A 23,019-nucleotide genomic window follows, 5' to 3' on the forward strand; every position below is an offset into this window, starting at 1 on the left:
TTGATGGATGAGTTATCACCACAGAAAAAGAGTGGAAATGGCTATAAAAAAGGAGGCTCGGGCTGGAAGTTAAACTCATTCCTCAAACAAAACTCAGTAGTAAAAATCGTGTGAAAAGGGTGAAGTAATTCTGTTAGTTTGAAGGAGGAAACGCGAGGGAAGTGCTGCCCAAATTTCCTTCTGGTTAAGAGGGAAAGCTCTACTGATTAACACATACGTAATAATAAAGAATAACTAGGATCGCAGTCAAGTAAGTAGTTTATCTCACCCTTTCTTTAAGTATTTTATGTAGTGTACCTTTAATATATTGCATAATTATGTTATTGTTATGTTGCATTACTGTTAAAATACGTTAATCGACAAGGGACCCCATACATTATGTTTGTTCACAACGATGAATAAGATTAAATATTAGATAAAGGTTATTACTTCTAAGGCTAGCAGGGCTGTATGGTTGCAACCTCTAGACCCAATTCTATGTCAAGATTATGCTAGGGACTAACAGGGTATGTATGGTTGCACCCCTCTGTTCCAATCTTACGTTTATGTTAATGGTTGATGTTGGATGCGACTCTGGCCCTACTGACTGCATGGACCCGTTAATCGTCAGATGGGTTAGTTTTTCGCCTAAGTCCTCAATCCTCATTCCTATAGGCAGAGGAAATTTACATTAGAAGCATAACCGACCACCACATGTTATTATATGTTTTCGATCCAATCATATGTTTTCAGGACATGTTGCATGTGATTGTGCATTTGGTCACTACCCTAATGTGAGAACTACTTACTGGGTATATATATACTCATCCTATTTTTTACAGACTTTGTAGGGAAGGACACAGTGTAGGTGGCAGAACTGGACGTCGCTCAAATGGCCAACCATCAAATTCACTATTATAGGCAAATTTTTTGAACACTACGTTGATGTTTTATGGATCCTGGTGTTTTGTAAAAATAAACTTTTTTTTATATAGTTTCCTATCTAATTAATAAATCTTAGATATGTTCTTTTTGAGATTTTTACCAAAACTCATCTCATGATAGAAAAGTCTAAGTATGCATGTCGTAGCGGTCGCGCACATAATATGTAAGGATCCGGTCATTTACAAGAATGATTGCCTAAGTTTGAAAAATAATGGAGTGTGATTCATGGTGTATTGGCAATAGCTACAGTATTAAATCCTAGGTTTAAGATGAGATTGATCCAATTTTATTTTCCTCAAATCTATGGATCTCATCATACTGTTGAAATTAAACGTGTTAGAGACTTGTTGTTGTGATTTGATGAAGTTTATAGTTCAAATTCAAGAACAATAGAAGCCACCTCAACGTTTTACATCTACAATTAGTACTTCTTCAACTTCAAGGCGAGATGGAAAGTAGTAGTTCAACTTACTCTGTTAATAGGAAAGATCGATAATCTCAAGTTTGAAAGAGTTTGTTAATAATGTTAAAAATGATGTTGATAATGTCAAATAAGAGTTGGATCATTATTTGGAGTGAGTCTTTTCTACCGCGATCGGATGACTTTAACATTTTGCAATGGTGGAAGTTGAATGGAGTGAAGTAGTTTTGTATCAAATTGCAAAAAGATATTCTAGTCGTTCTTGTCACTACTGTTGCTTCTGAATCTGCATTTAGTATTGGTGGTAGACATGTAAGTCCACATCGTTCTCAAATTCATGAAAATTTATTGGAAGCTTTGATGTGTACTCAAGATTGGTTATAGGCAGAAGGTATGAATTAGTATTATTGTTTAATTTATTTAATAAACTTTTATTATTTACAATTTGAGATCTAATTTTCCTTTTACATGTCTTAAATAGATTGCATACTCCTATAGATGCTAAAGTTTTTGGAAAATGTTATTGAGGATCGAGATCCAGATGATGTAAGTAATAAGTTCATGTATTATTATTATTATTAATTCAATATTGATTTATATTAACATGTACAATATTTATGTTATTTTTCAGGAATCATCTCTTACAAAGTTGGATGAAATTCGTTGACGGCGGCTTGGTTTGGTTATTATTGTCATATAGAAGGAAGTTTCTTGAAAAAGAGCTCTGATTTTGAGTTATAAATTTTTAAAGTATAAAGGGAATCTTGCATAAACAGACAGCTGCTTGGGATGAACAAACAACCAGTTCACCGTGGGAGTTATAGCAGATAGGAGATGAGGATCTCGCTTATAGAGAAATCTCGTTGATCTCGCTGATCTCGCTCTAGAAGGAAATCTCGCTAGGAATTGGGCTGAGTATCGCTGGTAAGGTGAGTATCGCTAGGATGAAAATTGCCAAGAAAAGCTTGATCTCGCTCTAGAGGATCTCGTTGGTATTGCTCTAGAGGATCTCGTTGGTATCACTCTAGAGGATCTCACTGACCTCGCTCATGGAGATCTCACCAGTAAAGCTGTCTTTATTGATGAAAATTCCTTTAATAAATGAATTAATTGAGGTATTTTACTAAGAATTCTAAGTAAATTAATGTCTCCAGTACTTATGCATATAAAATCAAGTAAGTTACAGTGACATTAGTTATGAATTTATACTTTCTCAAGCAACAAATAGATGGAGAATAACTTAACGCATGTTCCTCAGCTTGTATATGTGTAGCACAGGCCAAGGTGTGTCATGTAGTCATTACAACAGTTAAGTTCTAATGTTAAAATATGCTTCCTAGAGGAAGACTATGAGAGAATTGAGTTCTTGTGTAGATGGCTGGCAACATAACTTAACTTGATGATATAAAATACCCCGGTACCGAAGGACGTTTGAGAAGGTACCTGACCAACTTGATACCGAAGGACATTTGAGAAGGTATCTTAGTAGCTCGATACTAAAGGACAGGTTTGAGAAGATATCTGAGCGGAAGTACCTAAGGTATGACCGTACTTAGTATGGCCACGTGCACGTAGGCAGTTCTGAATGAGAGGCCGAGGTATGGGTCTCTTGGTCAGTAATAAACGTTGGGAGCTAGAGCATTTAGCTAGGGAATAATTATGTTTGATGATATCTAAGAATGGTTTTAAGCTACAGTTAGAGACAATTGCTTGAAACACTTATTAATATATTTACAATTTTATAGTAATGTAATGCATAATGTTATACGATTTTATAGTCACTCACTGGGCTTTAAGCTCATGGAATTTCTGTGTTTTCCCTTCTCAGGTAGTGGTCAGATTCCTCCGGGTTGATCTTGTTGCTACTTGCCACCTAAAGACTCGGCTTATTAAGAAGACTTAGGTTGATGATCTATTTATGTACACATGCTTTGGGAGGGACTAGGGCTTTGTTAGTGATGTTTGGGCTCATCTGTGAATGTTTCTCCCCTTAGATGTCATATCATGGCTGTATGCATGTGTTTATATAATATTTTGTAGAATCTTAAGGAGGAATACCATATGCATACATTATTAATGTTTATCAGGTTATCAATTAGATTAGAGGGCTAAGGTGGTAGGTGCTGGCAGCAGGGCTAGTAACTACCGAGGTCATATCCTCTTTTAGATTAAAAGGGTAATCTGGGAGGGGCTGTGACACTAGAAGATGAAAGCAAGAAGAAATAGGCTCTTGGGTAGCTAAGTGTAAAAGTAGGACAAAACTCGACTAGGCTAAGGAAGGTCATGCTTGATGATGGAATGCATAATAAGCATATGAATGAGACCATGCCATCTAATGAGGTATGGTGCTGAAGTAATATTATGAGTGAAGTTAGCAAAAGGAAATTTGCTAAATCCTAGACCTTCAACACCAATAGTGGGCCAGGTGGCACAAGGAGGGTTCATGCTAGATTTTGGACGGTAATATAAGCAAGAAGGTCGAGTTCAATGGGTCGGTTTGGACAAACTACTTAGGGTATTTGTGTAATTTCAGTGGAATTCGAAAGCTTTGTGTGTCTATTTTCTGTGGCTGGGATGATGGAAGAAAAACTCGCGAGAATAAGGCCGAAGGAGCAAATTAAAGACGAAGGGTTTGTTTCTCGGGTGAATCTAGGCCATCAGTTAAGAATTGAAGCTCCAGGAGGAATTACGAAGCGTTTTGAGCTAAAAATTTGAGAAAATATTTTTAACTCAGTTATAAACAACCTTGTAGAATGAAATGTTTGAAGATGAGGCCTGAAAATCGAGTTATATAATTTTGAAGTTTAAACTGGAAATTGTTGAACAAGCAGGCAGCTGCTTGAATTCGGGCCAATGATGAAGTTTTGAATCTCCAGATTAAACGACGAGGAATTTTATGAGCTAAAATTTTAAGGTAATGTTGTTAACTAAAATTTAAACATGTTTGTAGAAGGAAGTTTCTTCAAAAGAGGGCTGGATTTTGAGTTATGAATTTTTGAAGTTGTAACAGAGAAGCTATGCATAAGCAGACAGCTGCTTGGGAAGAACAAGCAAACAACTCATATGGAGAATGAGGATCTCGCTTATGACGGAAATATCGCTAATTTTGTGCTGGGAATCTCACTAATGAAGGAAATCTCGCTAATTTTTTGATGAGGATCTCGCTCTAGAAGGGAATCTCGCTAGAAATTTGGTTGAATCTCGCTGGTAAGGTTAGTATCGCTAGGATAACAGTTTGCCAAGAAAAGCTTGATCTCACTCATGAAGAGGATCTCACTAGTAAAGTTGTCTTTGTTGATGAAAGTTCCTTTAGTAAATGAACTATTTGAGGTATTTTGTTAAGAATTCTAAGTAGTTAATCGGGAATTATGCCCTTTCAGGCCAAGAAGAGCTAGGAGAGGCATATAACTTGTTTTAAAGGTTTTGTGTACACGTTTGCTTGGTACATTTTAGTTTTAGTATTATGTTTTCGAGCTTTCAGTTTAAGCATGAGATTTATGTTTTTATTAAGTCACTCACTGGGCTTCTAGCTCACGTTTTCAAATGTTTTCCTTTTCAAGTAGTGGTCAGTTCCCAAAAGACTTTTCTACTGCTCATCTGTCACTCAAAGAAACAAGTTGAAGGAAGTGTAATTGAAAACCTGTATTAGTTAGTACACATGTGTCTATCTAGTGACTAGTATACTAGATGGGGCTCACTAAGTTGTAATATTCATGTATGAACAATGTTACAAAATCCTGTAATGTAAATGTGTTAAGTTTCGAGTTAACATGTTGGTATCTTGATGATATGTATGTATTCAGGGTTTGAGTAAAAGTTAACAGGTTAGTTAGGCAGTAAGTGCTAACAAAAGGGTTGGTAACTACTGCAGTCATCATTCCATCTAGGTTAAGAGGGTAATTTTGAGTGGGGTGTGACAAGTTGGTTTCAGAGCAAAAGATTTTGGGAAGAGAGGAGAAAAGTTTATATAGGTAAGTCTGAGTCATGAGTCCTTAGCATGCGTACTACCTAAGTAAAAGGAAGATGTCAAGTAAAAGTGGTATACAGAGCAGGCAGAAGACAACGGGAACCTTGACCCTACCTTTAGAAGTTTCGAGATTCGAGGGAATTCAAATGTTAGTGAACGGAGAGGTAAAGACTCGGTAAATCAGGAAATGACTTCAGACGGGAAATCGAGGATTCAACAGACAGGAATAGATCCTCAGTTAGAGGATAGAATATTTGACAGAAAGTGTCAAATCAATTCTGGCGGATTTGGAAAGGAAGTACGGTATTGAGAATGACCTAATAGGATTTGATAAAGGATAGAGAGCTACAATTCAGCATAGTGTAGGAAGGAAGAAGCCAAGACTTGTGGTTAGTATGGGTGGTAGATCAAGGTTTTGCATCCTACCAAGCTAGTATCTGATTCGGGTTAGAAACTCTTATGCACGAATTGTGGTAAGCATCATTGAGGGTCATGTTATTAAGGGAAAAACATATGTCTTCAGTACGGACAGGCAAGACATTTCAAGAAGGAATGCCCAGCTAGGTCGAGAAGTTCAGATAGAACATGGAATGACTTTAAAGGCGATAGATAAGCCTAGTGGCTCAGAAGCCGAGGAAGGGATTCAAGAGAAGGGAAAACGAGAAAGAAAGTAGGACGATCTCAGTGGCAGGGCAGGTTTTTACGAAGTGTCTTACCAGGAGGCAGAGGAATTACCTAATGTTGTGAATGGTAAAGTAATTTTATGTATCAGTATATTTATGAACTAGTTGCCTATGGTGTTATACCTTTATTGTTATCTGATATGTTGCACTGCTTGTAGGAAAGATTGTAGAAAGCATGTCCCTAAGTAGTTATTATTATGCTATGAAAAGGTTGTAATAATATAAGAGTTTTACAGGCTCTAGAGTAGTTGTTGATAAGTATAGTTATGAAGTGATTCCATTAGATTTCCTGGAATTGATGTCACTCTAGAGCATGGATTTTCCGAATAAATGTTACAACCGTATGAATTGTTTTAAGGATGGATAATATTCGAGAGATTTGGTAGGCAAGAGACAGTATTTATAGGAAGTAAAGGAATATTCCAAAAAGCCTAATAATAGCAGTGAAGGCTAGAAAGCTGCTAAGTAAAAGATGTGAATCCTATTTAGCCTTGTGACGGTTTCGTAGGACGAGAAGATGAAACCTGGGGATGTACCTGTTGTACAAGAGTTTTGGATGTTTGCCCTGAAAAGTTATTAGATTTACAATCTGACAAGGAAGTTGAGTTTACTATCGATTTAATTCCAGATACAACATCTATTTTTTTAGGTAAAATTAAGGATGGTGTCAGAAGAACTTAAGAAGTTGAAAGTTCAGTTACATGAATTAATAAATAAGGGTTACATCAGATCCAGTGTGTCATCTTGGGAAGCGCCAGTCTTCTATCAAGAAGAAAGACGGTACTCTCAGATACGTATGGATTATAGGCAGTTGGACAAGGTGACGATCAGAAACAAGTACCTATTGCTTGGTGTACGTGATCTCTTTGATCATTTAAAGGGAACAATATTTTCTTTAAAACATATTTGAGATCAGGTTACCACCAGTTGAAGGTAGAGGTGGATGTTTAAAAAAGAACTGTATTTAGGATGAGGTATGGACATTACGAGCTTCTAATAATGCCATTTGGATTAACAAATGCCCCTGCAGTATTTATGGACTTGATGAATAAGATATTTCATCCCTATTCAGATCAGTTCATGATAATCTTCATTGATGACATATTGGTGTATTTAAGTAGTAGGGAAGATCATGGGAACCATTTAAGGATAGTTTTGCCGACACTGCGAGAGAAGTAGTTGTATGCCACGTTCAGCAAATGTGATTTCTGGTTAGACCAGGTTGTATTTCTTGGTCTTATGGTTCCAGCAGCAGGAGTGACTCTAGATACTTTAAATGTTTTAAGTAGATTGCTAAAGCCTATGAATGTTTAGCAATGCATGATTACTGAAAGCTATTTATGAAAACTATTCTCAAATAGTTACCAAACAACGCACCTCACATTAATGTTGTATTTATGCTATGTTTTACAATGACCATAAGGATGCGTTAGTAAGGGATGTGTTTGGGCAATTAAGTTATTAAAAGATAAGAATATGCAAGCAAGTAAGTATAAATAGCTCAATACTGAGATACATGAAGAAGGTACTGAAGCTTAGACTAGAATGTGAATAACTCAGTACTAACGCATATAGAGAAAGAACTAAGGCCTTGCCCTAGAATTTGAATAGCTCGATACTGAAGGACACGGGGAAGGTATCTGAGCAATAGTACCTAAGGTATGACAGTACTTGAACTAGAATTGTACAATTAAGGGAAGATAAATTGTGATTGATAGTGTTGAGATCACTCCATGCTAGCCAGGGGTACATTGAGTATAAAAGTAAGGAACAAAATGGTCAGCAGAAGACAAAAAGGAAAAGGTCCAGATCTGCTGATGATCTAGGTAATAGTTCGAAGATTGAATTGTAACAGAGCTAGGGACTGGTACAGTTAAGAAAACCTTATGTATACAATATGGTAAGCCATATTTGGGAAATGTTATAGTACAAAGAATGTTTTCTCCCAAGTATGGATAGAAAGAATTTCCTAAAAAAAGTACCCTCGGTTAGGTCGAGAAGTCTGGTTGACAAAAATAATTATTTCACAATTAGCAAGTAATTCAAAGGTATGACAACTGGAAAAGAATGTTCCAGTGGTATTGCTGGGAAATGGAAAAGAACCACCCTAGTAATAAATGAATGTTATGATTCAATGGAAAATGGTAGAGGCATCAGAGGATGTGACAAATACAGTGAACTATGATAACCAAGTTGTTCATACGTACTAGTATTATTTACCATGAACAAGTTAATATCAGAATAACGCAGTGAAAACGTAGTAAAAAAAGGGGGAAGAAGAAAGAAAGGAGGAAGGTTGTAAATTTATGACCAAAGGATGTTGTCAAAGTCTAAGTTATAAGTAGGTTCGAACAAATTTCGAGGACAAAATTTCTTTTAGAGGGGAAGAATTTGTAAAACCCAAACCCTAATTACTTTAAGTAAGAGTAAGTAATGTGATGTCTTCTAGTGAGTTAAATGAAGCCATGGTTTAGGACGGATAGAGGATGGAAGCAAGAAGAAATAAGTTCTTGTGTAGCTAAGTGTAAACCCCTAATTCTAAGTTTCCTAAACAAGCATGTTTAGCTAAAGGAATGATATATTAAATATCTAATAAGTGAAAATCCATGTTATTTAAGGAGTTGTTGAGAAAGCAAGGGGAAAAAATATGTTAAATAAGGAGACTCACTTATTGGTTTGGCACGTGGCGGTTAATCCTTGAATTTGAGAGGCGGTAGGGAGATTAAAAGGGAAAAGGAACTTCGAAAGCTTGGTTTCGGCAACCTACATGAGAAAATTTAGTGAAATTAGTGCTATTTGAAAGCTGGGAGAATTTAGTTTTCGAGGTTGTCTTGCTAGAGAAAGATTGTAGAAGAAGAGGAACAAAAAGTGAGGAATTTTTAGAAGAGGATAAATTGCGGATTAATCAGGACCTAAGGTGAAGATTGGAAGCTTTAGGCCAAACTATAGTGAATTTTTTGCTGCAATTTTAAGGTAAGAAAGTTACCTAATTCTAAACATGTTTGTAGAAGGAATTTTCTTGAAAAAAGGTCAAGATTATGAGTTGTGAATTTTTGAAATTGTAATAGAGAATCTGTGCATAAGCAGATAGCTGCTTGGGAAGATCAAGAAAACAGCTCACCGTGGAGAGTTATAGCGGGATATGGAGAATGAGGATCTCGTTAATGAAGGAAATCTCGCTAATTTTATATTAAGGATCTCTCTCTAGAAGGAAATCTCACTAGAAATTTGGCTGAATCTTGCTGGTAAGATTAGTATCGCTAGGATGAAAATTTGCCAGGAAAAGCTTGATCTCGCTCATGAGAAGAATGCACTCATGATGAGTATCTCGCTAGTAAAGCTGTCTTTAATGATGGAAGTTCCATTAGTAAATGAACTATTTGAGGTATTTTGCTAATAATTATAAGTAGTTAACCGGGAATTATGTCCTTTCAGGCCAAGAAGAGCTAAGAGAGGCGTGTAACCCATTAAGAGGCCAACGAGCTGTGAGTGACTTTGTGATGCTTTAATGTTTTAATGATTTAGAAACTATGATTTCTTTGAAGATATTTCTCATGTTAAGTGTTCAAATGAAGTACCAAGCTATAATGACCGGATCCTTACATATTATGGTCCGACCACTACGACATGCATACTTAGACTTTTCTATCATAAGATGAGTTTTGATAAAAATTTCAAAAGAACATATCTAAGATTTTATTAATTAGGTAGAAAACTATATAAAAAGTTTATTTTACAAAACACCAGGATCCATAAAACATTAGCGTAGTGATACAAAAATGCATACGCCTATAATAGTGAGCTTGATGGTTGGCCATTTGAGCGACGTCCAGTTCTGCCACCTACGCTGTGTCCTTATCTACACAGTCTGTAAAATAGGATGAGTATATAATATACCCAGTAAGTAGTTCTCACATAGGGTAGTGACCAAATGCACAATCACATGCAACATGTCCTGAAAACATATGATTGGGACCGAAACATATAATAACATGTGATGGTCGGTTATGCTTCTAACGTAAATTTCTCTGCCCTGGTAGGAAGATGAGAACTTAAGCCGAAACTAACTCATCTGATGATTAGCGAATCATGCAATCAGTAGGGTCAGAGTCGCATCCAACATCAACCATTAGCATAAACGTAAGATTGGACTAGAGGGGTGCAACGCATACATACCTGTTTAGTCCCTAGCATAAACTTGACATAGAAATTGGGTCTAGAGGGGTGCAACCCATTTCATTGCCCTGCTAGCCCTTAGAAGCATAACCTTGTTATCTATTAAAATTAATCTTATTTCATCGTTGTGAACAAACATAATGCATGGGGTCCCTTGTCGATAAACGTATTTTAAACATGTAATGCAACATAACACTAACATAACTATGCAACATATTAAAGGTACACTACCATGAAACACTTAAAGAGAGGGTGAGATAAACTACTTACCTTGACTGCGATCCTAGTTATTCTTTATTATTCCTTATTAATCAGTAGAGCTTTCCCTCTTAAACTAGAAGGAAATTTGGGCAGCACTTCCCTCACGTTTTCTCCTTCTAACTAACAGAATTACTTAACCCTTTCCATATGATTTTTACTACTGAGTTTTGTTTGAGAATGAGTTTAACTTCAGCCTAAAGCCTTCTATTTATAGCCATTTCCAACTCTTCTCTGTGTGACAACTCATCCTACAAATGGCTTCTTTAAAATTACTTAGGTTTAAGAATTTCTCTTAATAAGACACCTAATTTTGGCTAACATTTGCTCTTACGTCATCAACCTTTGTTTGTATTCAATTTTAGGGTTCTCCATGTATAATCTATAAGATCATGGCCAAATTCAACGCATAATCCACGCTTCTGTCCAAATCTCGCTCGCTCTGTTCTCAGAATCTCGCTCTCTTCAGCTTTCTCGCTGGTTTGGCTCTCGTGGCTCTCGCTCTCTCCAGCTTTTTCCCTGGTTTTACTCTCGTGGCTTTCGCTCTCTCCCACTTTCTCGCTGAGAATCTCGCTCTCCCCACTCTCGCTCTCTCCAATTTTCTCTCCAATCTCGCTCTCTCCAATCTCGCCCTCTCCAATCTCGCCAATGTGGCTCTCTCCTTCTTTCTCTCCATCTTTTCTCTCCAACTTTGCTTTCTCCCAGTTTTCTCTCCAATCTCGCTTTCTCTGTTTCTGCCTCTTTATTCATTATTTTTGGTTAATTAGTAAATTTCTTTTTTTTTTTTCCAATTCTAAATTTCCACCCGATTTATATATTTTTCATTCTTAATTATATATTTTATTTGTTTTCCTGCTTTCTAAATTAGAGTTAGGGTATTACATTTACCACCCTCTTAAATAAAATTTCATCCTGCTTAACATTTGACATTTAATTTTCTGTAGTGTATGCGTACAAATTTTGGTTGTTACATTCTTCCCCCCTTAAGAACTTTCTTCCTCGAAAGTTTCTTGGTTCTTAAACAGATAAGGGTATTTGACTTTCATCTCTTCTTCTTGTTCCCATGTAGCTTCTTCTACTTGCAGATTTCTTCGGAGAAGCTTCACTAAACTTATTTCCCAATTACGAAGTGACTTCTTCTCTCTTGCTAGGATGCAAACTGGAGTCTCTTCATATTCCAAGTTTTCAATTATTTGTAAACGTTCATAATTTACTACATGTGATGGTTCAAACACGTATTTTTGAAGCATCGATACATGAAAGACATTATGTATTATAGAAAGGGTGGGTGGTAATGCCAATCGATAAACTATTTGGCCAATACGTTCTAATATTTCAAAGGGTCCAATAAAGCAAGGGCTAAGTTTGCCTTTTCGTCTGAAACGCATAATGCCTCTCATTGGTGCTACCTTTAGAAATACGTGATCTCCTACTTTGAATTCCAACTCTTTTCGACGGTTATCAGCATTACTCTTTCTGTCTGCTATTGATGACTGTTCGCATGTTCTTTCAACCGAATTAGCCTAAACATTTGACTCTGATGATTTGCTGCACCAATTCAATCCTAGTAAGTGTTCGCTCCCCCGACTTTATCCCTAGTGTACAGGGGTATGCTGCATTTCATATCCGGTATTAAGCTTCGAAAGGAGCCATACCACTGTAATTCCGAAACTCTTCAAAAGGCACATTTTGAATAAATAAAAAAAAGTAAATAAATATTAAAAGCTAAAATATCACCTACTATATAATGATATTATATTGTAATCTTGATTATTTCACGTAATAAAAATTACCTCCATTTTTAAAAAAATGACTCTTAGTAAATATCCAAATGTCTACATGCACCTCAACATGCTCTCTCTCTTCTTTAGTGATATTGATTAAAATCGTTCTGTCCTCAGTCCTTTGGTCATTTAGTGCTTTTGTGGCGTGGAAGGCTGCTCGACTGAAATTTTAGCTGTGTTCCCACTTTCTAGCTCAGTTCTGTCAATACTTTTGTCCAGCAATTGGTATACTAATCTTATTTATCTTCTCTGCGTCTCTCTCAATCTGTTGAAACATACTATAAAGAGTAAGACTACTGGACTCATGAATAATATCCACCGGTCCATCGTGACTTCTTTTTAGTATATTTGAGCTAAGTGCTTTCACAGTGTGAGTTAGTCTTGCATGGTAGGAAATGGCCGGACCTTTGGGAGCTCATCCATAATCACCAAATCATGTTGTGCCTTTAACGTTCTCGGGAGTCTTGAGATGAAAGTCCATAGAAAATATGCTCCATTTCCATTCTGGAACATTTAGAGGCTGGAGGAGTCCTTGTAGTCGTTGCCGTAGAGCTTTCACCTGTTGACAAACCAAACATTTAACTTACAATAGTCGGCTATATCCTTTTTTATGTTACACCACTAGTAATGTGCTTTCAAGTCTCGATACATTTTGGTACTCCCAGGATGTATTGAAAAGCATGATTCATGAGCTTTCTTCAGTAGTTCTTTCTTGATTTCTTCATCATCTGGTACACATAGATGTCCATGGTAGAGAGTGCAGAGTCTAGGGCTGTAGAGAATTTACTACTTTCTCCATTCTCTGATTGCAGTTGTTTTTTAAGTATTTATCTATTTTGTGTGCATCAATTATCCTTTGCCTTAATGTAGGTCTTGCAATTAACTGTGCTATTCGAGCTGTGAAGGTTTTTGGTATTAGTGAGATCTCAGCTCTTTCAAGGTCATCTATTATGTGTTTGGAGATGGTACTTAGGGCTATTGTATGAGCTGACTTTATGCTAAGAGCATCAACAACAATGTTAGCTTTTCCTAGATGATAGAGGATCTCACAGTCATAATCTTTGACTAATTCTAACCATCTTCGTTGCTCATATTTAACTCTTTCTGGGTTAAAGAAGTACTTAAGGCTTTTATGATCTGTATAAATTTGGATCTTTTTCCCCTATAAGTAATGTCCTCCATATTTTTAAGGCAAAGACTACGGCAGCTAACTCCAAGTCATGAACAAGATAGTTTTGTTCATAAGGTTTTAGTTTTCTTGAAGCATATGCTATTATCTTTCTTTGTTGCATCAATACACAACAAATCCCCTTCTTCGATGCGTCACTGTACACAGTTAAACCCCCTTATCCGTCAGGTATAGTGAGAATAGGGGCTGTGTTCACCTTTCTTTTAGTTCCTGGAAGCCTTGCTCACATGCTTGGTTCCAGACAAAAGGATTATTCTTCTTGGTGTGAGGTTAGTTAAGGGTAATGCTAAGACTTGAGAAATTCTTCACAAATCGTCTATAATATCCTACTAATCCAAGGAAGCTTCGCACTTCGCTGACTGTTGTTGGGCGAGGCCACTTGCTAACTGTTTCAATCTTAGCAGGATCCACTGAGATTCCTTCTTGCTTTAAACTTGTCGCGTCCAAAACTCACATTTGGCATACAACTTTTCATTTCTTAATATGGAAAGAATGTCCCTAAGATGTTTTTCATGTTCTGCCTCAGACTTGGAATAGACCAAAATATCATCTATAAATACGATCACGAAGTTATCAAGATAGTCTTTAAAAATTCTATTCATCAAGTACATGAAGGCTGCTGGGGCATTCGTTAATCCAAAGGGCATCACAACGAATTCATAATGCCCATATCTTGTTCGGAAAGCAATCTTAGGTATATCAGACTCCTTGATTCTTAGTTGATGATATCCAGATCGTAAGTCTATTTTGGAGAATAATGAGGCTCCTTGTAATTGGTCAAATAGGTCATCATTGCATGGGAGTGGGTACCTATTCTTTATTGTCAACTTATTCAACTCCCGATAATCTATACATAAACGCATTGATCCATCCTTTTTCTTAACAAATAAGACAGGTCCTCCCCATGGAGACACGCTAGGGCGTATAAATCCCTTATCTAACAATTCTTGTAATTTTATTTTGAGTTCTTTTAATTCCACAAGTTCCATTCTATATAGTGCTTTAGATATTGGTTCAGCTCCGGGAATTAGATCTATACAAAATTCTATTTCTCGACTAAGTGGTAAACCTGGTAGCTCTTCTGAGAATACATCTTTAAATTCTCTTATTACAGGAATGGCCTTAATTTCATTCTTTTGGTTTCGTATATCCACTACACTTGCTAAATATGCCCAAGCCCCATGGTTGAGTAAATGTTTAGTTTTTAAGGTTGAAATTATTCTTAGGGTTGATTGTGTATTAGAACTCTTAAACTTAAACTTGGTTCCTGTTGGAAAGGTGAATGTGACTTCTTTATTATGGCAATCTATGCTTGCATAGTTTGCTGCTAACCAGTCCATACTTAGTATTATGTCAAAATCACTTATGTCTAGTATGATAAGGGTCACCCCTAGTTTATGTCCTGATACTGACAATTCACAGTTTTCTACTACTGAGTTGGCCAACATAGATACTCCGGCAGGAGTAGCTACGGATAGAATGTAGCCTAAGGGCTTTGATGTTAATTGAGCATGTTGTGCAAATGTTGTAGAGATGAATGAATGACTAGAGCCCGAATCAAATAAAGTGAAGGCATAATACTCGAGGATGGGTAATGTACCTGTAACACTTGCATCTTAATCCTCTGCCTCTTGACGTGTAACATCAAACACTCGTCCTTTCTGTTGTTGGGTAACCTTGTTACTAGTAGGCTGGGTGGTCTGGGTAGTTGATACTTGGTTGATGAGCTTTGGGCAAGCCTTTGCATAGTGACCCGTCTGACCGTAGCTGAAACACATCCCTAAGTTCCGAAGACATTGCCTCTGATGGTGTTTTCCACAATTTCTGCACTTAGGATATGTGAATGTTTGACTCTTCTTTTGTGACTGTACGCCCTGAGTGCTTTGGGAAATTTTTGCTTGCCGTTATGAACGTTGGAAGCCTTGTTGGGTGAAAGCTGTAACAATGCCTCGAATGCCTTCTCTTAATCCCCAAATAAACCTTTCCACCTTCTTCTCTTATGTGTCCACTAGTCGAGGGACAAAATGGGACAAGCGATCAAATTTCGGTTCATACTCTACCACCGACATGTTCTCTTGACGAAGATTAAGAAATTCCACTTCCTTTTGATATCTCACTGTCAAAGGGAAATACTTGTTGTAAAAAACCTGATTCAATTGTTTCCATGAGACTGAACCTTTGATTGTTCTTTGTGTGGATTCCCACCAGAACATTGCATCGCCTTTTAACATGAAGGTGGCACAATTTACTTTCTGTTCTTCTAGGATATTCATATGGTGGAAAATAGTTTCTATTTCTGTTATCCAATTCTCTGTTGTAGTTAGATCCACAGATGATCCACCAAATGTTGAAGGATTGAACTTCCTGAATTCTCAAATGATCTTCGAGTCATTTGTATCGTTGGTTATTGGTGTGGTGAACGAGGTTGTGTTTCCATTACTCATATTTTGTATTAGTATTTGTAGCGCATCTGGTGTAAGTAACACGTAAGGCGTCTATCCATGTCTTTGATTTTGATCCCTTGTGGATTCACTTCGAGGTCTGCCTCGTTATGTTGGAGCCCTTTGTGGTGGCATCTGGTACACACATTTTATTTTCATAATAAGGAAGCAATCTAATTTTAATTTTTTTTAACTCATACCTTATGTTTACTAAATTACTCGTTTGAAAATTCCACTTACCAGCATATTTGGCATAACTGTGGGCATCACATAACAAGCCGAACCATCAAACACCACGACTTTTCTAATTAGTAGAGCCTAATTGGCTCAAATGCTCTAATACCAAACTGTAACGATCGAATCCTTACATATTATGGTCTAACCGCTACGACATGCAAACTTAGACTTTTCTATCATGAGATGAGTTTTGGTAAAAATCTCAAAAGAACATATCTCAGATTTTATTAATTAGGTAGAAAACTATATAAAAAGTTTATTTTACAAAACACCAAGATCAATAAAACATTACCGTAGTGATACAAAAATGCATATGCCTGTGATAGTGGGCTTGATGGTTGGCCATTTGAGCGACGTCCAGTTCTGCCACCTACGCTGTGTCCTTACCTACAAAGTCTGTAAAATAGGATGAGTTATAATATACCCAGTAAGTAGTTCTAACATAGGGTAGTGAACAAATGCACAATCATATGCAACATGTCTTGAAAACATATGATTGGGACCGAAAACATATAATAACATGTGATGGTCAGTTATGCTTCTAACATAAATTTCTCCGCCCTAATAGGAAGATGAGGACTTAAGCGGAAACTAACCCATCTGATGATTAGTGGGTCATGCAGTCAGTAGGGCCAGAGTAGAATCCAACATCAACCATTAGCATAAACTTAAGATTGGACTAGAGGGGCGCAACCATACATAACCTGTTAGTTCCTAGCATAAACTTGACATAGAATTGGGTCTAGAGGGGTGCAACCATACATGCCCTGCTAACTCTAGAAGCATAACCTTTATCTAATTAAAATTTAATCTTATTTCATCGTTGTGAACAAAACATAATGCATGAGATCCCTTGTAGATAAACGTATTTTAAACATGTAATACAACATAACAATAACATAATTTTGCAACATATGAAAGGTACACAACCATGAAACACTTAGAGAGAGGGTGAGATAAACTACTTACCTTGACTGCGATCCTAGTTATTCCTTATTAATCCTTATGGTTTAATCAGTAGAGCTTTCCCTCTTAAACTAGAAGGAAATTTGGGCAGCACTTCCCTCGCGTTTCCTCATTCTAACTAACAGAATTACTTCACCCTTTCCACACGATTTTTACTACTGAGTATTGTTTGAGAATGAGTTTAACTTCCAGCTCAAAGCCTCCTATTTATAGCCGTTTCTAACTCTTCTCTGTGTGACAACTCATCCTACAAATGGCTTCTTTAAAATTACTTAGGTTTAAGAATTTCCCTTAATAAGACACCTAATTTTGGCTAACGTTTGCTCTTACATCATCAACCTTTGTTTGTATTCAATTTTAGTGTTCTCCATGTATAATCTATAAGATCGTGGCCAAATTCAACGCATAATCTACGCTTCTATCCAAATCTCGCTCTATTTGTTCTTAGAATCTCGCTCTCTTTAGCTTTCTTGCTGGTTTGGCTTTCATGGCTCTCGCTCTCTCCAGCTTTCTCGCTGGTTTTACTCTCGTGTCTCTCGCTCTCTCCCACTTTCTCGCTGAGAATCTCGCTCTCTTTACACTCCTCTCTCCAATTTTCTCTCCAATCTCGCCAGTGTGACTCTTTCCTTCTTTCTCTCCATCTCTCTCTCCAACTTTGCTCTCTCCCAATTTTCTCTCCAATATTTCTCTCCAATCTCGCTCTCTCTGTTCTCAGAATCTCGCTCTCTCCAGCTTTCTCGCTGGTTTGGCTCTCGTGGCTCTCGCTCTCTCCAGCTTTCTCTCTGGTTTTACTCTCGTGGCTCTCGCTCTCTTCCACTTTCTCGTTGAGAATCTCGCTCTTTCCACTCTCGCTTTCTCCAATTTTCTCTCCAATCTTGTCAGTGTGGCTCTCTCCTTCTTTCTCTCCATCTTTTTTTCTCCAACTTTTCTTTCTCCCAGTTTTCTCTCCAACCTCGCTCTCTCTGTTTATGCCTCCTTATTCATTATTTTTGGATAATTAGTAAATTTCTTTTTTTTTTTTCCAATTCTAAATTTCCACCCGATTTATATATTTTTCATTCTTAATTATATATTTTATTTGTATTCCTGCTTTCTAAATTAGGGTTAGGGTATTACATTTACTCTCCCTTAAATAAAATTTCGTCCTGCTTGACATTTGACATTTAATTTCCTGTAGTGTATGCGTACATATTTGGGTTGTTACACAAGCAACATATGTTTGAAGCTATTTCTCATGCTAAGTAAAGCATGTTTTCCACGGAAATTTACACGATTTAAATATGTTATCTTGTCCAAATACTTTCAGCATGTTTTAGTAACTTCATTTTCATGATGTTTACTAGTGTATGGGTTTTCCAAGTATGTTTCCCATGTCTAATGCATGCTAGTGGTTTTTACAAGCTGGTTCAGTATGTTTTAAGCCAACTTATTTCACAAAGTATGAAGCATGCGTTAAGGTTAAAACTAAGGTTGAATGAAGCTTGATGTACTATGTTTTAAATACCTAAGGTTGTCAAAGTACAGACGTTGATATTTCTAAACATAATGAAAAGGGATACTGAAGTTAAGGAAGGTATCCTAAAGAGTTTTCTATGTTATATTTGAAAACTATTCTTTCAATGCGCTTCGAGAACTTGATAGCTTAAATGAGCCGGATACTTAAGGTAAGGAAGGTATATGAATAAATGCACCGAAGGTGTTGACGGTACATCGAAAACACCACGTGCACATTGATAAGACGACATCGAGGGATTGAGCAAAAGGGTTCTCCCCGACTAAGGTTGACGTTGAGGGTTAGATCTAATAGTTCACTCTCAACTAAGGATAAAGGGATGTCGAAGTATGGGTCTTCTAGGCTATATACCAGCAAATGGAGGCCGAAGTATGGGTCTCTTTGCCGGTAACAAACGTGAGGAGCTAGAGCGATGTATGCTCGTTCTCAAATAAGGAATAATGATGTTTAATGGTGGTTTTAAAGGTTTTGTGTACACGTTTGCTTGGTACATTTTAGTTCCAGTATTATGTTTTCGAGCCTTCAGTTTAAGCATGAGATTTATGTTTTTATTAAGTCACTCACTGGGCTTCTAGTTCACGTTTTCAAATGTTTTCCTTTTCAGGTAGCAGTAGTTCCCAAAAGACTTTTCTTCTGCTGCTCTGCCACTCAAAGAAACAAGTTGAAGGAAATGTAATTGAAAACATGTATTAGTTAGTACACATGTGTCTGTCTATTGACTAGTATACTAGATGAGGCTCATTAAGTTGTAATATTTATGTATGAACAATGCTTCGAAATCTTGTAATGTAAATGTGTTAAGTTTCGAGTTAAGATGCTGGTATATTGATGATATATATGTATTCAGGGTTTGAGTATAAGTTAACAGGTTAATTAGGCAGTAAGTGCCAGCAAAAGGGTTGGTAATTGTTGCCGTCATCATTCCATCCAGGTTAAGAGGGTAATCTGGAGTGGGATGTACACATGATCTATAAGTCAATTAGGTCCCCCAACTAGCTTATATTGGGTTAAACCTTAGAGCAGTGTGATGAGCGAATTTGAGACGTTCAAATTCAATTAAAGGAATAAGGGTTGGTTATATATGATATACTTAAATCAAAAGTCATTTAATCATTTAATTATGAATTAAATAATAAGGAGCTTGGAAATATTAAATTCTATTTAAATGTTGTTTTTGAGAGAAGTCGACATTAAGTGTGAAAATATTAATTTAATATTTATATTAAATTAAGTTAAATTAATTATTATGTTAATTAATTATTATTTAATTAAAAGGTTTAATTAAATATCATTTAATTAAAAGGTTTAATTAAATATTTAAACTTGTTTTGTTTGAATTAATTTTAAATTAAAGTTGATTTTAGAAATTCAATTAAAAATTGAATTTAAGAAATTCAATCTAAAATGGTTAGTGAATTTAGTTGACTTTTTTACTAATCTTCTTGCTTAAACACTTTCTAAACTCACATTTTGCCACCTAAATTTCACCAAACAAATTGGCAAATTTTTTGTCAATTTTTTGTTAATCCCATCATTCATAGCTTCTTCTATAAATAGAAGAAAATAAGATGAGATTAGGAAGGATTTCCACTGTGAATTAATGCAAAACTTCTCTCCCTAAAATTTTCCAATCAAGAACACCCAAATTCCAAAATTCCTTGAAATTCATCACAAATTTGGATCCCACAATCCGTTATAAGGTCAGAGAATAGCAGGGAAGACTCTAGTAGTGGTGCACGACATGTTTGTGATCAAAATCATCAAGTGGAGAGAGAGAATTTTGAGCTACAAAGGTGGTTGTTCTTAAACCCATATTTTTTTGTGAACAAGCATGCTTAATCCATGAAATTAGTATAGTTAGAATATTTTTTTTATCCAAATTGCTTCTGCTATCATGTTCCTAACTCTTTCAAAGGAGAGCCTAAGTGTTAATCTACTAATGTACTCATACTTAGGAGGATCCTGAGGTGTATTAAATGAAGTCTCGCATTTAGAAGGTGTCTAAGCATCATTCAAGTAGTAGATCTTTGCATGTATCATTATTATTGCCTTGTCTTTACAGATAAGTACAACATTGTAATTGCTTTACTTTATATTAGTGGATTTATCTTTCTTAGATACACTACCCATAGACGTAGATGGTATTTTACCGAACTGGGTTACCAATTTCCATGTTACAACTGTGTTCATGTTCTCTACCTCTATCTATATTGTTCTGCAAAAGTGTTACAACATTGTTCTTAACATCTATGATTGTGTGCTAGATTACCTTGTTTTAGACGTGTTATGCTGAAAGGATAAAAAAATAACTTGCAAAATAGAGAAGAGTAATTATGCATTGATTTACCTACAAAATGGAGAAGAGTCGTGACTTACTCAAATGCTTAAGTCTGGAGTAGCAAGCTCATGGTGTATTTGGTTTAACTTTTTAAGAATTTAATTCTGAAAAGAAAAAATTCATTTTGAAAAAGGTTGAAGTTTGGCAACCATTTAAAATCGCTTTTGGAACAATGAATGTATGAAATAAGTTGGTTTGGATAAACACTTAAAATTAACTTTCAAAAATGATTCCAAGTGTTAATGGTTAATCTAATTTGTACAATTTGTATAATTACTAAAATGCCCTCAAAGGTCATCTACCTCACTTCCGCTATGTTGTTGTCTATACTGCCTTCCATTGGCCAACTCCAACAACCGCCGATAGGGACTACACTGTTGTTGGCTAACTCCGGCCACCACTATCGCTGGTCAACTTTGATAGAGACCACACCAGACGTCCAAATACTAATGCTCCATTATTTTAAATTATTAGTTCGCAATATTTTATAGTTGTCTTTATAGTAATTTGATATTAATAAAAAAATACTTTTTAGCATATAACAAACAAACAAACTTTATATATATAAAAAAAAAAAAAAGAAAGAGTTATCAAACACATGTGTTTTATTTTGAATATATATTTTTTTATCAAAAGTATTTAAATAAAAATGACTTTTTGAAAAACAATTTTTTTTCCAAGACAATTCAAATAGGCCATTTATTTTTATAGAATGAAGAAGAAATTGTACTTTATATAAATTATGATGATGTATAAGTATTTATAAGTAGAATGACCAACTATTTTCATTTTCCTCTTAGGTTTAGGATGTAAGTTTTTCTAATCCTAAATTAAGTTAACATTAAATCTAATTGACCAATGACTAGTTGTCTATGCAGATATTGGGTCCAAGTCTACTTTAGACATCTGTTTTTTTTTTTCTTTTTTTTCTTTTTTTTCCCCTTATTTTGGAAGGTTCATTTTCATGATAATTTTTAGGGGTGCTCGTGAGTTGGATTGAAACATATATTAAACTTAATCTAATTGTTTAGGTTGTAAGTTTCTTTAACCCTAATAATCTTTATTAAATAATGAACCTAACCCAACTCAACCCAACATATTTTAAACCCAAAGAAATTATTCGGTTGTAAGTTTCTTCAACCTAATAATTAGAGATGTACATGGGTTGGGTTGGGTTGAAAGACTTTTTAGACCCAACCTAATTGTTCGAGTTGTAAATTTTTTCAACCCAAATAATCCTTATTAAAAAAAAATAAACCCAACCCAACTCAATCATGAAATATTTGCGTTTGGTTGGTTCGGGTTAATCGGGTCATTTATTTAAATTTTTTTTTCTAAAAAGAAGTAATTAAAACAATGAAGTTTTTGGAAAACAATAGAAGTAGGGTTGCTCTTACTATGGACATGTGGACTGCATCTAGCCAGAAGAAAGGATACATGGCAATCACCGCACATTTTATTGATGATTCTTGGGTCCTGCAAAGCAAACTCTTAAGATAATTTAACTCTTTTATGTTGTTATGTATTTTTTTTTTTTTTGTTCATTTGGTAGTTTTCATTTTAACATATTATCACATGATACTACTATACTAGGTTTGTACACGTCCCACATCTAGATTTAAGGACACTGTGGTTGCATGGAAGTTTGTTCCACATTCATTGTTGTGCATATATTTTGAATTTGATAGTGAAAGATGGTTTGGCTATAATTTCGGATGGTATAGAGAAGATTAGAGGTACTGTTCATTTATGGACTCTTTCTGCAAAAAGGAAGGAAAATTTTGAAGAAGGTGCTCATCAATTACAAACTCCATGCATTAAAAAACTATGTCTTGATTATGTTACAAGATGGAATTCAACCTTTGTGAAGCTCAAAACTGCTTTGGAATACAAGGATGTTTTTCCTCGTCTAAAACAACTTGAACCACTATACACTTATCTTCCTTCAGATACTTATTGGAATTTTGCAAAAGAAATGTGTGATAGATTAGAACCATTTTACTTAATGTCTGAATTGTTTTCTGGGTCAAGTTATCCAACCTCCAATGTCTTTTTTGAAGAAGTTTGTGAAATTAGGTTGGAACTTTCTAAGTGGCTTAACTCTGATGTTGAGGAGGTACAA

At 35.8% G+C, this 23,019-nt stretch overlaps 1 protein-coding gene across 1 annotated transcript in view; it reads left to right on the forward strand.

Moving 5' to 3' along the window:
* LOC120089112 (zinc finger BED domain-containing protein RICESLEEPER 3-like) overlaps nucleotides 1–23,019 on the forward strand; it is a 35,660-nt gene that overhangs the window by 12,161 nt on the left and 480 nt on the right. Inside the window, exon 2 of the mRNA XM_039046533.1 lies at nucleotides 22,586–23,013. Coding sequence (XP_038902461.1) covers nucleotides 22,586–23,013 — 428 coding nt within the window. The remainder of the gene's footprint in view (nucleotides 1–22,585; nucleotides 23,014–23,019) is intronic.

This window comes from Benincasa hispida, chromosome 10 (assembly GCF_009727055.1).
Source record: "Benincasa hispida cultivar B227 chromosome 10, ASM972705v1, whole genome shotgun sequence".
NCBI lineage: Eukaryota > Viridiplantae > Streptophyta > Magnoliopsida > Cucurbitales > Cucurbitaceae > Benincasa > Benincasa hispida.